This window comes from Acanthisitta chloris, unplaced genomic scaffold (genome assembly GCF_000695815.1).
Source record: "Acanthisitta chloris isolate BGI_N310 unplaced genomic scaffold, ASM69581v1 scaffold9907, whole genome shotgun sequence".
Lineage (NCBI taxonomy): Eukaryota > Metazoa > Chordata > Aves > Passeriformes > Acanthisittidae > Acanthisitta > Acanthisitta chloris.
The window spans coordinates 39,479-53,540 of record NW_008682045.1 but is presented as its reverse complement, the minus strand read 5'-3'; the positions used below and the strand labels follow the sequence as shown (position 1 = coordinate 53,540).

Below are 14,062 nucleotides of genomic sequence, written 5' to 3'. Positions count from 1 at the left end.
TTATAAAAAATTAGAGAATTAAGTCAAGGACTCTAGAGAATACACATTCCGTATGGACAGATTAAAATGTACAATAGCTTCAAAAAAATCCATAAAGTTTTCTACACAGTGATTCGTGTAGTAAGTGCAAAAATACTGCAGTTTAGTTAATCCAAGATTTCCTGTTTTCCTGTTTCCTAGAAAAAGCAGAAGCTGCTGCATCTCCCGAGTGGCAGAGGACGTCTCCTCCAGTTTTAGAAGTGGATGATGAGCCTTGAAGCACAGAACTTTTCCGTTTCTCTGAAGCGGAAGATGCCTGAGGCCGTGAAGTGCTGCTCCATTTCCTCGTGGACGCTGGTGCTTTGCTGAGGCGCCCAGGACGAACAAACACACCGTGTCGTGGTTTGCAGTGGAAGTACTCTCTGCCCTTTACAATCCCATCGTGCTTCCCTTCAACAGAAACAAACGCACAGAGTTAAATGTCCGTACTTTCATTAGCACATACAATCGAGGCGCAGAAGTGGGAATAGCTTTGGTTATCTGTCAAATAGTCAGGATTGTTCATGCTGAGGGATGAAGCCAGATGCTCACCATGCATTAGGGAGAACAAAATTTGGAAAAGAGGGCTTGAATTGTGAGCAAAAAGATTATTTTCTAAAAGATTACTTTGTTAACTCGCAGTTTAAGAGGTCATTTGTTCATTTTACAAAATAAACTGTCCTCAAAACCAATTGCTTGTAAAGCTTAAAACTTATCTGCCAGACAAGCTTCTAGCATCAGCGATAATATCCACCAAACTACTAAAAACATCATCTTATTGAAGGATCTGAAGCATTTCTGTAGGAGTCTCTTAACACTTGCAGAGCATTGACTTTTTCTGACCCCTGTGAAATGAAGTTAAAAAACCCCCTGTGCTTCAGAATTCAGCTTTCCCCAATGGAAAATGAAAACAAATCTCTGAAATCCACTGACAGCAAATCTGTCTGACAAGTGACAGACACTGTTAGCACTGTCCATGAACATGTGCATGTTGATTTAAAAACACCCTGCCAGTTTTAGGCTTTGCTTGTTTCTCTGCTCTGCATAAATAGATGGGTACCAACAGAAACTACCACGACATGCAAGAGCTTTATCCTGCAAAAAAGCAAGAAGAGCAGGGCTTTAAGACAGTTAAAAATTGATCAGAGCATTCCTATAAACAGAAAGCTGAGAACTGGGTGTATTGGATATCAAGCTTCATGAAATTGGAGATACTTCCCAGGACAGAATGGTACATGATTGTACTGCAACTTAGAGCAAATCTAGTCTTACCCAGCTGAAAGTTGAGTTCAACTCCAACCCAGATTCCAGCTGAAAAATCCACCGTTCCAATGTATCTCACTGTGCCCATCTTATTACTTCCAACACAGACTTGTTCACCCAGGGCCACCCAGCTAGGTAAGATGTGGGCTTGATCTGCAGAAGCACCTTCTTCACAATCAGAACCATCCAAGTGGTCCTTCGTAATAAAATCGTCTACGGAAGCATCAGGATAAGTCTCACGGTCTGAAGTCTCTTTTACCAGTACAGAACAAAAAGGGCTTTCCACAGTGTCTGCGTGTCGGTCGCCAGCTGCTGCTGCTGCTGGGCTTGGCTGGCCCACGCACGTGCTCTGCTGCTTGTCAGGGCCTCGGGGTGCCTCCAGGGTGCTCACTCCATCAGAGGACAGAAGGGAACAGGACTGAGGAGCTGCTGAATGGTCAAAGTCCTTCCCATCTTCGACGCCCATGAACTCTGTAAAGGAGTGATCTTCCAGAATGTCTGTCGTGTGCTCAACTGTTACTTCGTGTGCTGAAAATTCAATTGTACTACAGGTGTTTTTGCCATCCAAGGAACTCAGAGCTGAAAGTGATACAGCTCTGGGTAACTGCTGAGAGTCTCTCTCAGTGGCACTGAGGGACAGTGGTACTTGCTCTGTTAAGGCACTGCTTTCTTTCAGTGATAACACAGGTAACTTTTCTCTCGCTAACTCCTTTTCTGACTCTCGACATTCTTTGTTCAAAGAAGATCTTAAATCATGTGCAAGGGATGATCCTGAGGGATCATTAGAGTCCAGCTCCTTCGTATGATTGGCTAGCTGGTCTGTGCTATCACTACAGGGAACAAGCATGTCAGACAGGGTAGCGTTAGAGGCACTGTGGGAAAAGTAGCCACTAGTAATACTGCTAGTGGTGGGGCTGCGGGATACCTCTTTCTCAAGAACACGTGAACTCATGAAGTCTGATTTAGAAGAAAACCATTCCCTGTTCTCCAGGCTAGCATTGTAAATACTGAAGTCAGCAAACTCCTCCGGTACGTAAGGCCGGAAATTTTGAAAACTTTGTGGACTTATCAGTTTCTTATTAATTGCCTCCAACTCACTGTCTTCCTCCTCAGAGTCCTGCAAAAGAAGAGAGAGTTGTGTGGGATTAGGAACCTGCAACAGTGAGGTTTTCAAAATAAACTAAGCTTCCCTGACTTTTTCCTTTGTGGAATATATACCTTTAATATTCTTTACCTGAAGAATGGAAGGCACCATTGAAAAGAGCTGCTGGGAACATACCCTGTCTACACTGAGCTAGTCAATCTTCAGAAAACAGAAAGCAATAAGAGAAAAGTTATATTTACATGTTTTCATCCACGTATGGTAAACATCTTTCTCCCATGATTTAGACTAATTAAACCTACTGAAGGTATTCAACAGAGCTAATCCACCACCTAACCAGATAAACACACATATGAATGGAAGAGGCCTTACAGGGTCTCTGCTGCAATACCAATTCTTAAAAACTTTCTTGCACACTGGGATTTTCTATTAACCTGATCTCAGCAAGGCTAAATAACTTTCCTCACCCACGGCTATCACACCTGAATATGTTCACAATATTTGAAAATAAAGGCAAAAGGATCAAATGTTACAGGAAATCTTCAGGAAGCATTTGTATGCATACATGAACAAGTGACACTGATCAACCTGGCAGAATTGGGAGGTACATCCCCAAAATTTCCCTTTGATAATGAGTGGGGATGCATTATGCCCAGGTCACAAATGTGGCTCTCACAGAGTCCATCTGAAGCTGAGGACTTCAGTCTGTAAAGATGCATGTGAGAAAGACCCCAGCAACATGATGGGGCTGCTCCCCCAAGATAAAATACTGCAGGCAGGACTCCAAATGGATGCTTTTGTAAGTACTTCCTTTTTTATATACATATGTGTGTTTATTTATACATATATATGCAAGTATAAACATATGTGTGTGTACACACACACATATATTAAAAATCATTAGTTTACAGCAAATTCCTACTAGAAAGAATAGTATTTTCAGAAAAATGAAAACTGCTGAAGTACTTTAGAGAAACTCAAACACCTATTATTTCTCAATTTTATCTGCATCATAGATTTTAAATACTGATCAAGGCAGATCCAGTGTGATATCTAAAGCAGTTTGATGCCTTCAGAAACCTGCTATGAATCACCAAAGTAAAAAGAAAAGCATAATAGTCAACCAGATGATTACTGAGAACCAACACATCAGGACAGACACCTTCTTGAAAATGTTTCCTATACTTCATAGTAGCCAAGACTGCTCAAATAACTTTGTACAACAAAGCTTCAAAATAGGTTTGTTCACTTTGCTCATGTCAGAGTAAATCTCAGAATTGTTTAGGCTGGAAGCACTTCTTGAGCTCAGTTAGTCCAATCTCCCCCTGCTCAAGCAGGGTCAGCCAGAGCAGACTGTCCAGAGAGCACTGTCCAGCTGGGTGAGTTTTGAGATCTCCAAGGATGGAGACTGCAACTTCTGCACGTGTCCAGAGAGCACTGTCCAGCTGGGTGGGTTTTGTGATCTCCAAGGATGGAGACTGTAACTTCTGCACAACTCACTCCAGTGTTTGACCACCCTCACAGTAAACAGAATGTTTTCTTGGGCACAGATGGAATCTTATGTGTTTTGATTTGTGTCCATTGCCTCATGTCCTGTCACTGGGCCCTGCTGAGAAGAGTCTGCCTTGTCTTCACCCTCTCCCACCAGGTGTTTTTATGTATTGATAAGATGCCCCTGAACCTGGTCTCCTTCAGGCTGAAGAACTCCAGATCTTCCAGCCTCTCCCCATATTATGTCAGATGGCCCTTATCTATAACAAGGTCTCATTTTCATTCCTACCATTTTCAAGCTCATAGTAGATATAATTCAGTGATATCACCTATGAAGAACAGCCTCTTAAGCTGACTCAAGATTTTCAATAATATTAAATTTCTGTTGGCACAGCAATCAATATCTGAAGTAGTATCTCTGCTTGTCTAAATATATCTGACAAATCCAGTCACATTTGAGATTATTAATACTTTTTCAAATAAGGCTTGGCATCCTTTGCTTACTAATTTTTACAGCTCTGCTTCAGAGCTATTTCTCATACAGAATTTGGATGGAGGCTTTATTTTGCAATTATTTATTTCTCTGAAGAGGAATTACAGAGTTATGAAACAGCACGTAAGACTATTGAGCTATTTATACTACCAAAAATCTTGTTATTTATATCTGAAATCTACAGATAGTCCCTTTAGAAGTAAAGGAAAAATTAACATCCACTTTACTGAGACTAAGAATACTCTTCCAAGCACTACAGCATTATGCAAGGCATTTCTTTTGCGTATTGCAATATACCTGTTGCTCATCTGAGGGACTTTTTCTCAATTATTCTGCAGACTCCTCCCATTTCCCCCTTTTTACTTGTGCAATTGTAAGTTTTGCTCTGTGCAGAACCTTGTAGTTTGTTTCTTGCAAAACACTACAAACTAAGACTTTATCAAATACGCTTTTTAAAGTTGAAGATAATATACGAACTCCAAACCAATAAGCATTTCACAGAGGAAGTATTTCTAGTCAATGCTAGATAAATATTCACATGAAAGCAAATGGCATTTTTATAACAGAGTTCTTTGGGTCTCCTTTGAAATTTAGGAGATTCCTCATTTTTTACATTTGACTGTAAGAAAAACCAAAACCTTAACACACAGTCTCTGTTCAGAATCAGACTGGGTGAGAGGCTGTAACTGACAAATGGCTCTGCAAACATACAGACATTGCTGACTTGATGAGGAAAAATCAAACAAGTAACCACATTGTCAATCATGTGTCATTTCAGGGTTATCTGTCATGGGAAATACAACAGCCAAGGCACAGGGAACATGGGCTCATACTAGAACGTGTTATGGAGAATGCTGTGAACAGGTGATGAGGTGTCACTGTGTGACAGACTAAAGATGCCCCTTGTGGGGACAAGACATATTTCATTTCAGAGCTCCTCTTGAGCTTCCCAATTGGGAAATTCCAGAAACAAAGAAATTTCAGAGTTCTTCAAATTTCTGTGGATGTAAGATGTGGGGAAAAAAGAAGATGCCTTGTACTTTTCAGGCTATTGGTAGAAACAAAGATAAAAATCCTTGAAAAACCGATGAAGAAACTTCAACCACTTCCCTGAATGAAAAACAGATTTAAGAACTGGTAACAGTGAGATTGTGACAGCAAGAACTAAGGAGACAAGACTATACATCAAGTTTTAGCAGTAACAGAAGCAAAACAAGCAAGAACACAGAGCAGCTTCCTTACACCTGCTTTGCAACAAAGATACTGTGTCATTAAAAGTTAAGCATCTGAGTTTCCAAATCCCTAAATTATACCTCTCAAGTACCCACAAGATGTTAGTGCCCATTTTACTAATTTAAAAATCAGTAATACTTAACAGCAGTTGCACCACTGGTGCTTCAATTTTCATTGCCTGCTGAGAGGGTTTCCTCTTAGCCAAATCCCCCTTGGACATGCTGATTACAAGCAGTATTTAAATACACTTAATATGAAAACATTTAATCTGACCATAACATAATCTACTGTATTCATATATTATATAAAACATGCCCTTGTATCATGCTGTTTTGAAGTTGCAATAATGAACACGTGTGTAAGTAGTGTCTGAAATTTCAGGCTAAATGTTCTATTCCAGGCCAACTGCATAAAAATATTTTGAACTGCCTTTTTTACCTCCCTTCGACAGATGTGTTTTGAATATTTAAGAAGAGTTAAGAACAGGTCTCAGAGAAACATGAGAAAAAGGCCAAACATCATTCTTATGTCTACTGAGATGCAGAACATTAATCTAGTTAATATCATTAGCTTCCTGTATGTTTAGTTGCTTTAATTCTATGGTGTTTTTTACATGCTGTAAGATGCAAGTGAGCATCACACCTGAAGCAACACCAATCATCCACTGATCCATTAGGAGTATGAATGAGGCTCTGAACCTTGGAGCAATCATGTACAGTATTGGTTGATAATGTGAACACTTCAGCTCAAACCTGACAGAGAGGAGCACACAGCTGAAGTTTCATGCTGAGCTGTGATGCTGCCCTAGTGTCATCTCTGAATTAATTCCAAGAGCACTATTCATCCAAATGTGTGGCATATATACTCCAGCCTAGTTAAAACTTAAGACTTGTTCCAGCTCTGTAAAACAGCCTGGGAAACCTACATTCTACAAAGGCTTCTTTCCTAAAGCAATCAAAATAACCCAGAAGCCATCGTTTGGTAAACACAAAGCCATAAGCTGGCAGGGCTATGCAGAGCAGCCTTCTCAACCTCCTCCCCACTAGTGGCTGCTCTTGCCTGTCTTCCCAGTACCACTCAAGGGTCTATAAGGTGATTAGGCAGAGGACAAGATCCAAATGGAAGACATGATCCATAGTAGTCTAGCCATCAACTGGATGGATCATTTCCCTGGGTCTGACTTCCTGTGCAAGCAAACAAAAAGCTATGTTGATGCAAGGGAGAAGTCAGTGCAAAGGTAGCAAGCAAGCACCTGGAACTCAAAGAACAGCTCTTTCCAGGGTCCTGTTGGCTACTGCGGGTTAACAGTGTTCAATGAATTACTTCCATTCTAATTGGAAAAGCCTGGTGGCAGGATGGTGCCCTTTTCCAGCTCTGAAAGCTTCTGCATATCTTTGGAAAGCAGCACAGGCAAATGCCTGGGTTAATTCAGGGCATGCACAGTGTGTGACTTTGTTTTCACTCGAGGGATTAAAACTGCCCTCAAGTTGCTATGGAAAATTTTGTAACACTTTAGTTTCCAAGGGATGTTTTTTTCAACCCACTAGAAGATTCTGTCTTCCAAATACCCTCATACTATTTGTATCCGTGACTCAGTGCGAGTCAGCATGTCAGCTGCCTTATGGAAAATTAACATGATCAAGAATAAAACAGCTGCCACCCCAAACCAGCAGCCAAGCTTCAAATACATACACCAGAACACTCAGGGTACTTTGGTCTAACAACCTACAAAAGAGCATTAGAAATCTAGAACAGGTTTTATAATACTTTGGCCATACGGCAGGAATGAAAATAACTGTTGAATAGGAAGAATCCAGCACTAGCATTTCGTGGAAAAGAAGCCTACAACATTTACAGGAAATAACTTGAAGGTTCTGAGTTTTAAATCTAAAGCTCTGATTAAAGCAAGTATTTGCAGCCATGTTCCACAGCCCCAAAACCGAAACCATCATACAGCAGAAACAATGAGACACCTTTTGTTGAAGCAGCAGTGAGAAGAGGATTTGGCAGGTGAAGATTAAATAAAAGCCCTCCACCTCAATTCAGTGCCTGAATTATGATGAAGACAGGCTGCAGGTTAATTCAGAGCAGCAATCTTATTTTAGTCATATTACTTCCACATCAGGCAATGATAAGCTTTTTATAGTGTACCCACACCTAAATGCATGGTTACTTACACCAAATGGGATCATTCCACTTACTCTGGGGTATAGTCACAAAATCTAGGCAATATACAAGGTATATTAGAGTCACAACAGGATGGTTCACTACACCAATCTTTATCATTTGTGCCCTGTAAAAACTAAAGCCCCCTCCCCCCAAGACAAACCACGTACAAATATTAAAAACAAAAACACAAAACAAAACAAAACCAAAACATCAGGACCCAATCGAGTTAGTTCCAATGACAGATTCCATGAGCAAGCCAGCCAAGCAAATGTTATAACCATTACCTACAATCAATCACAAGTGGCTATATCCACATTACAACATTTTTTTTCCTGCTGCAGCAAGTGCCTTAAGCCCAACACCAAATGGCCCTAAGCCCACCACCAGGCTTTGAAAGAGAAACTGGTACAAAACTTACAATCTTTTCCTCCCGTACGCTATTGCTGTCTACAGACATGCTGCTGGCACTGCTTCCTGCAGGCACAACACAGCCAGCACAGTGCACCTGAGATGGAGGCATGCTCTGCAAAGGTTAAGACACACAACACATCACACAAACCACAACTATGGCCACAGTGCCAAGTGCTTGCCAGGCTAGAAAGGCATTAAGATGTGATGAAAGTGAAACACCCATGCTGGCCGTACATATACATCAAAATTCTAGAGAAACTCATGTGCTCGTCCATGAGTTTTAGGTTGAGGAATAAAGGTCAGAATTTTAACCAGCCTAGAATACTGTTTCACAGAATTACATTTTATCTATGAAAAGACACACCAACATCTTGCTGGAGAGAAATAAAAAAAAGTAGGTAACTGGTACTTTAAAGTAGAAGTAGCCTGTAAAGGAGAATACTTACCAAGAAGTAAAAATACCCAAAAAGAACAAAAAAACAACCAACCCCAAAACCAAACCCAATATTTCAGGTTAAAAAACCCCAGCAAAACCCCATCACATATAAAGAGTGGCCTGAATAATTTTACCAGAGGACTACAAAATTCTGTTGCAACAGATACAAACTATTTGCCAAGTACACAAAATCACTCGATCTCCTTTCATAAAGCAGGTGGTTTTCAAAGATTACCTCTTGACTGAGCAGAGGTCGGCTTTCAAGCGGGGTCTTCCTTTTATGTTCCTCTTTCACTGGCATTAAGGGCTTGAAAAACTTTGGTGGCTGAGGAGAAAATGCTTTAAAAGGGCTGGTCATTAAAGCATGGGAATTCTCTGCTACAACACCTAGGTAAAAAAGCAAACATATTATGTTTCAGTTCTTGAATGCAAGAGCATAATTCAAAATAGCTGAAGGTTAAGCCATGCATTTGGCAAGTTGCTGGCTATACAAAAATGTCAGTATTTTAGTATCCAACCACTGGCCTAAGCATGAAATAACACAGAGCTCCACTAGCTCCTCTGAGAAGTCTGGAAACAAAAGGAAAACAGAGACTAACATTCTGAAGCTCCAATATTTCTCCTTTTCATCTCAGTCCTTGGAACTGGAACTAGCAAGCTCTTTGCTTCCTGTGCCTCCCCTGACCTCTGTCCACAACACTGCAAATCTGCCCTGTAACCAAGCCAGCCATCCTGCACAGCCAGGCCACAAAGCTGATAAGAGGACTGGAGCATCTCCCCTATGAGGACAGGCTGAAGAAGTTGGGGCTGTTCAGCCTGCAGAAGAGAAGACTGCGTGGAGACCTCAGAGCAGCTTTTCAATATCTGAAGGAACCTACAGGGGAGCTGGAGAGGGACTGTTTGTTAGGAACTGCAGTGGTAGGACAAGGGGTAATGGGTTCAAACTGAAGGAGGAGAAGTTTAGGTTAGATATTAGAAAAATGTTTTTTACTGTGAGGGTGGTGAGACACTGACACAGGTTGCCCAGGGACGGGGTGGATGCAGGTGGATACCCCAATCCTGGCAGTGTTCAAGGCCAGATTGGATGAAGCCTTGAGCAACCTGGTCTAGTGGCAGGGAGGGGTGTGACTAGATGATCTGTAAGGTCCATTCCAACCCCTAAGATTCTATGATGATTCTATGAACAAAATGGAAATTATAAGCAAGGAAGCAAAGAAAAAAACTCTCAGTCCCACTTTCCTGCAGTAGTATCTCTACCTGCATTGCCTATCAAGAAGAGCAAGTTCCAATGTGACCCAAAGAAAACAAGGTACCTGTTACACACCAACATGGCATCACAGCAAATATCCAAATCATGTAAAGAACCTGTAAAAGGACACTTCCCACTTTAACAAAATCATCTTCATTTTCAAATTCATAAAATAACTGCAGCTGGTTTCTGTTCTTTTGTCTGTTTTTGTTTTGGTTTGAGTGTGTTTTTTCTTTTTTTTTTCCTTCTAGTGTTTTGATTCATATTTAGCTTTTTCTTCTGCCCTCTTGGTTTTTTGGCTACCCCCAAATTTACACACTTTCTTGGATGTCTTAGGCATTTTTCCCTTTTTTACTGATTATGTTTAGCTTTGAAAACAAGAAGCTGAATAATGCATTTAGTAGGAAGAGAGCACTGAGAATTTAGTTTTCAGTTTAATGCAGTAAATAAAATTCCACCAGCACTGTCATTACATATATTAAGTCTCACCAGTGCCATCTTTGCTCTTGCGAGGTGACTCCCTGGGTAAAGTACCATAGCATGATACATCTTGGTAACTGGAACAACAGTCAGATATGTCTAGGTGACTTTCAGACCAACCCTAAAAAACCAAAAATACATAAATCCATATGCTGACACAGGCAAATGTGGAAAAATTAATAGGTAAACTCGGGGGGGGGTGTTTGGTTTGTTTTGTTGTTTTTTCTAAAGGAAAATCAAACAAAACCCACAAACCAAAGGTATGTTAAGTTATTGACTTCAGACCATTTTCCTGTCTCTTCCAAATGGATTGTTTTAAAGCTAATTAGCTTTTCAGTGAAGTGTATAAAGTTTTGCCCTAACTTCCCCTTTCTTAAGTATTAGTTTCCACAATTCTAATATGAAAAGCAAAGAAGGGCAAGAAAGTTTAATTCAAAATAATATGCAATTGGTGCAGCATTTTGAAGATATATTATGTAAACACACTGCTTTAAAAATACCGCTTTCTGATCCTTTTCAGTTCTCAAATACATCTTGCTTTGAGATGTGGGAAATCTGAGGCCATGCACTGTTTGTTGTCGCATTTACATACCTTATCATCTTCATCGCAGGCAGAAAGATCCAGTCGGCTACAGGATACCTACAGAACACCAACAGACACAATGACAAAGTGCCTACCTTTTATCTATAAAATGTAATGCCTCAAGGAAACACTGTCAGCATTTAGTCTGAACAACTTTTCTGCTGTCTCTTTTCAGATAAGATTATGTATGAAGACAGCTGTGTTTCTGCTGGGTGATAGAAGAACACAAAAATGCACACAAAACGCAAACTACTCCTTACACTATGAAAAACGTTAAAGGGACTTGCAGGTAAAAGTCATCTGAGTCAGGACAGTTGTCATCCTAAACTACTTTCAAAACAAATATCCTTATAAAAGGAAGATTCCTTATAAAACTCTTCAATCAACCCTCCCACTTCCCTGTCAACTTCATTATCTCCTAGGATGCACTGTTGCGGGGAGGGGTTTCAAGTGACTTATTTTCATTCATGACAACTTTCCCAGAGGTGAGTTAGTCCTAGCTCAGAATAATCACTACCATATTACATTGTGAAAGCATTACATCAGTATACAAACAGCATCTCCCAACCCCATTAGTGCTACTTTTCTGAAGGATAAAGGGTCCTTACGTTGTGGACATTTGGAGTGCTGATGCTTCTGCGGATGTTTCTCGCTTTGGTGGAGAGAGCCTCTTTGACTGTGACTGCCTGAGCAAAGAAAACAACACACTAAAAACCATACCATGGTATCCTCATGAGAAATGACCAAGCAGGATAGATATTTTCAGTGTGGCTAACAGCAGCAATCAGAACTTGCATTTACAAATCTTAACTCCCAAAGTTTCAATCTGAAATTCATTGTTTGGCCTTTGCCTGTTGATGTTCTGAGTACTACAACATTGCCAGCTATAGTTACTAGACCCACCACTACTGGAAATCTGTATCTCACAGAAGTAACTTAGTCTTACATTTATCTGTCCAACATGCTCTAAAAAAAACCAACTGAAAAAAAAAATCCCATGGTATTTTAAAAGATCAATTATTTCTACTTGAATTCTCCCAATCCAGTGCAAAGGGTGCAAGAAATGCCTGTTCCTTACCTGTCTCAGTCGTTCAAGGCTCAAAATATTCTCCACCTGCAGCACACCACGTGTGTATTTTTCAATGTACGTTTCACCATCGGAGGTTCCCTCATTCTCACTTCTTGCAGCCATCAGTGCTAAGGTCTCACGATCCTCGATTTCTTCTGTAGCCTAAATTACAAGTTACACTATTGAAGTTTGTCAAAAGTAGAGCCCATTGTTTTTTATGTACTGATTCACTTCTTTACATCATCTCAATCCAGAAATTAATTTGAATTGATAATCTTCATCAGTAAACCTAATTACAATCAATAATCCAAGGCTTTTTCAGAAGAGATGTAAATGATGCCGAAGACATCATGCTTAGAAGAAGTTTTGTACATTTGCTGTAGTAAATGCACGTCTAGAAATAATGCATATATAACCTGAAATGACTGTGTTAAGGATGACAACTCCCTAGGCAAGGAAGTATAATTTCCTTCCCAAATTTTAAGATACGCTGTGATTTCCCTGGAGCTTAAAATTTAAGTACTATCACAAAAAAAGGAGTGACAATTACATGGTGATGGACTATTTATGTTTTCATTTGTCCAGTTTGTTTACCTTTAAAATAAATCTTATAGCACCTTTACAATTTGCATGAGCTTTTTCTGTTTCCCAGCCATTCTGTTTTCACTGACCTGAAACCTCCTCTCAGTACCCTCTATATTCTCCCTGTAGACACTAATGGGATTTCAAAAATAACTCTACTACAAAAACTCAGTTAAACACAGTAGAAAAGAAAATAAAATCCCCACAGTTTTCAACTGTTTAAAGATAAACATGATCTCACCACTGAACTTCAGTATATACACTTTGGCAAGCTGCCCCAGAGCAGCAAGGCAGAACATTTGCTTCCTAACCAGTATCACCCGCTGCAGTAGGTCAATCTTATTTCTTTCTGTGAATCTGCCAGAAAAATATGGTATAATTTACCTTTGGTATATTGGATACTATTTCATAAGTCACTCCACAGGCATAAAATATGTTTTTCAAGGATATTCTCCTTTTCAGGCTCTGGGTAAAACTCTAGAAACAAAGTAATTTTCAGTTATTGTTTTGATAATTATTATTTATGACATCCTAAGATATAAAAGAGTGCAATGCAAAAATCTGATTGCAAAAGTGTTCAGGACCATTAAGTTCCTTTTTAGCATTAATGATACTTTACATACTCCTTCCAGCCCTGGGCTCAGTACACAACACTCCTAGAGTTTGATCAGTTGAAAAACAGACCGTTCAAAGGAATATACCAGCAGTATAACAGCTTCACTGCAGCCTACAAAAATCCTGCTTTCATTCATATTTTAAAAGAATTGCAGAGACCAAGCTTAGAAAATGAAGCAAGCAGCTAAAAAACCACATTAATAAAATTAAGAGTACGAGACCAAATTAAAAATAAAAAGTATATATAAACGTGTTACCTGCTTGTTATAAATATTGGCTGCAATCCTTTTGCGTAACACCAGTTCCATTGCAGCAGGATGACTGAGCTGCACAGTAGTCTTCACTATTAAGTAAATTCTCTCATTTTGAGGAGTTACCCTATTGAGGTGCACTGAATCATGGACAGAAGAGTCCCAAGCAGCAGTGGCTGAAACCTGTGCAGACAAATTAAGTGGAGGAAGGAAAGGGAAATCAGAAATTCAATTACTCTAATAACAGGTAGAATTTGCAATGATTTAACATGAAGTAAAACAGCTATTTAATGAGAGAAAAATCAGCATCATTGAACAAAATGGAATCAAATCTCATTTTCATAGGAAAGAACTTATCAGAAGAAGCATTAAAAAAGGTGTTAAGATATTGGGGAATACAAACACGACCACAATCCCTGCACTGTGGAAACCCTGACCCAAAAGGAAGTCTTCACACAAATGAAGAAAGAAAGGAAAGCAGAAGCAAGACCGGAAGAAGGAATACAAATCCTATTGCTACTGTATTAAAAGTTTATTAATTTCAATGTAAAATCTTCCATCTGCATTGAATTAGGTTATAATGGCCCATAAAGAATTAACATGCTCCTATTCTGCAG

At 39.7% G+C, this 14,062-nt stretch overlaps 1 protein-coding gene across 1 annotated transcript in view; it reads right to left on the bottom strand.

Moving 5' to 3' along the window:
- Window positions 1–142: 142 nt before the first annotated feature.
- The window catches only part of KIF13A (kinesin family member 13A), a gene marked incomplete at its 5' end in the record, with an annotated part of 50,895 nt that continues 36,975 nt past the window's right edge, over window positions 143–14,062 (bottom strand). The window contains 10 exons of the mRNA XM_009078345.1: window positions 143–429; window positions 1,291–2,398; window positions 8,188–8,292; window positions 8,852–9,003; window positions 10,355–10,466; window positions 10,938–10,985; window positions 11,537–11,614; window positions 12,007–12,159; window positions 12,964–13,056; window positions 13,452–13,628. Coding sequence (XP_009076593.1) covers window positions 143–429; window positions 1,291–2,398; window positions 8,188–8,292; window positions 8,852–9,003; window positions 10,355–10,466; window positions 10,938–10,985; window positions 11,537–11,614; window positions 12,007–12,159; window positions 12,964–13,056; window positions 13,452–13,628 — 2,313 coding nt within the window. The remainder of the gene's footprint in view (window positions 430–1,290; window positions 2,399–8,187; window positions 8,293–8,851; window positions 9,004–10,354; window positions 10,467–10,937; window positions 10,986–11,536; window positions 11,615–12,006; window positions 12,160–12,963; window positions 13,057–13,451; window positions 13,629–14,062) is intronic.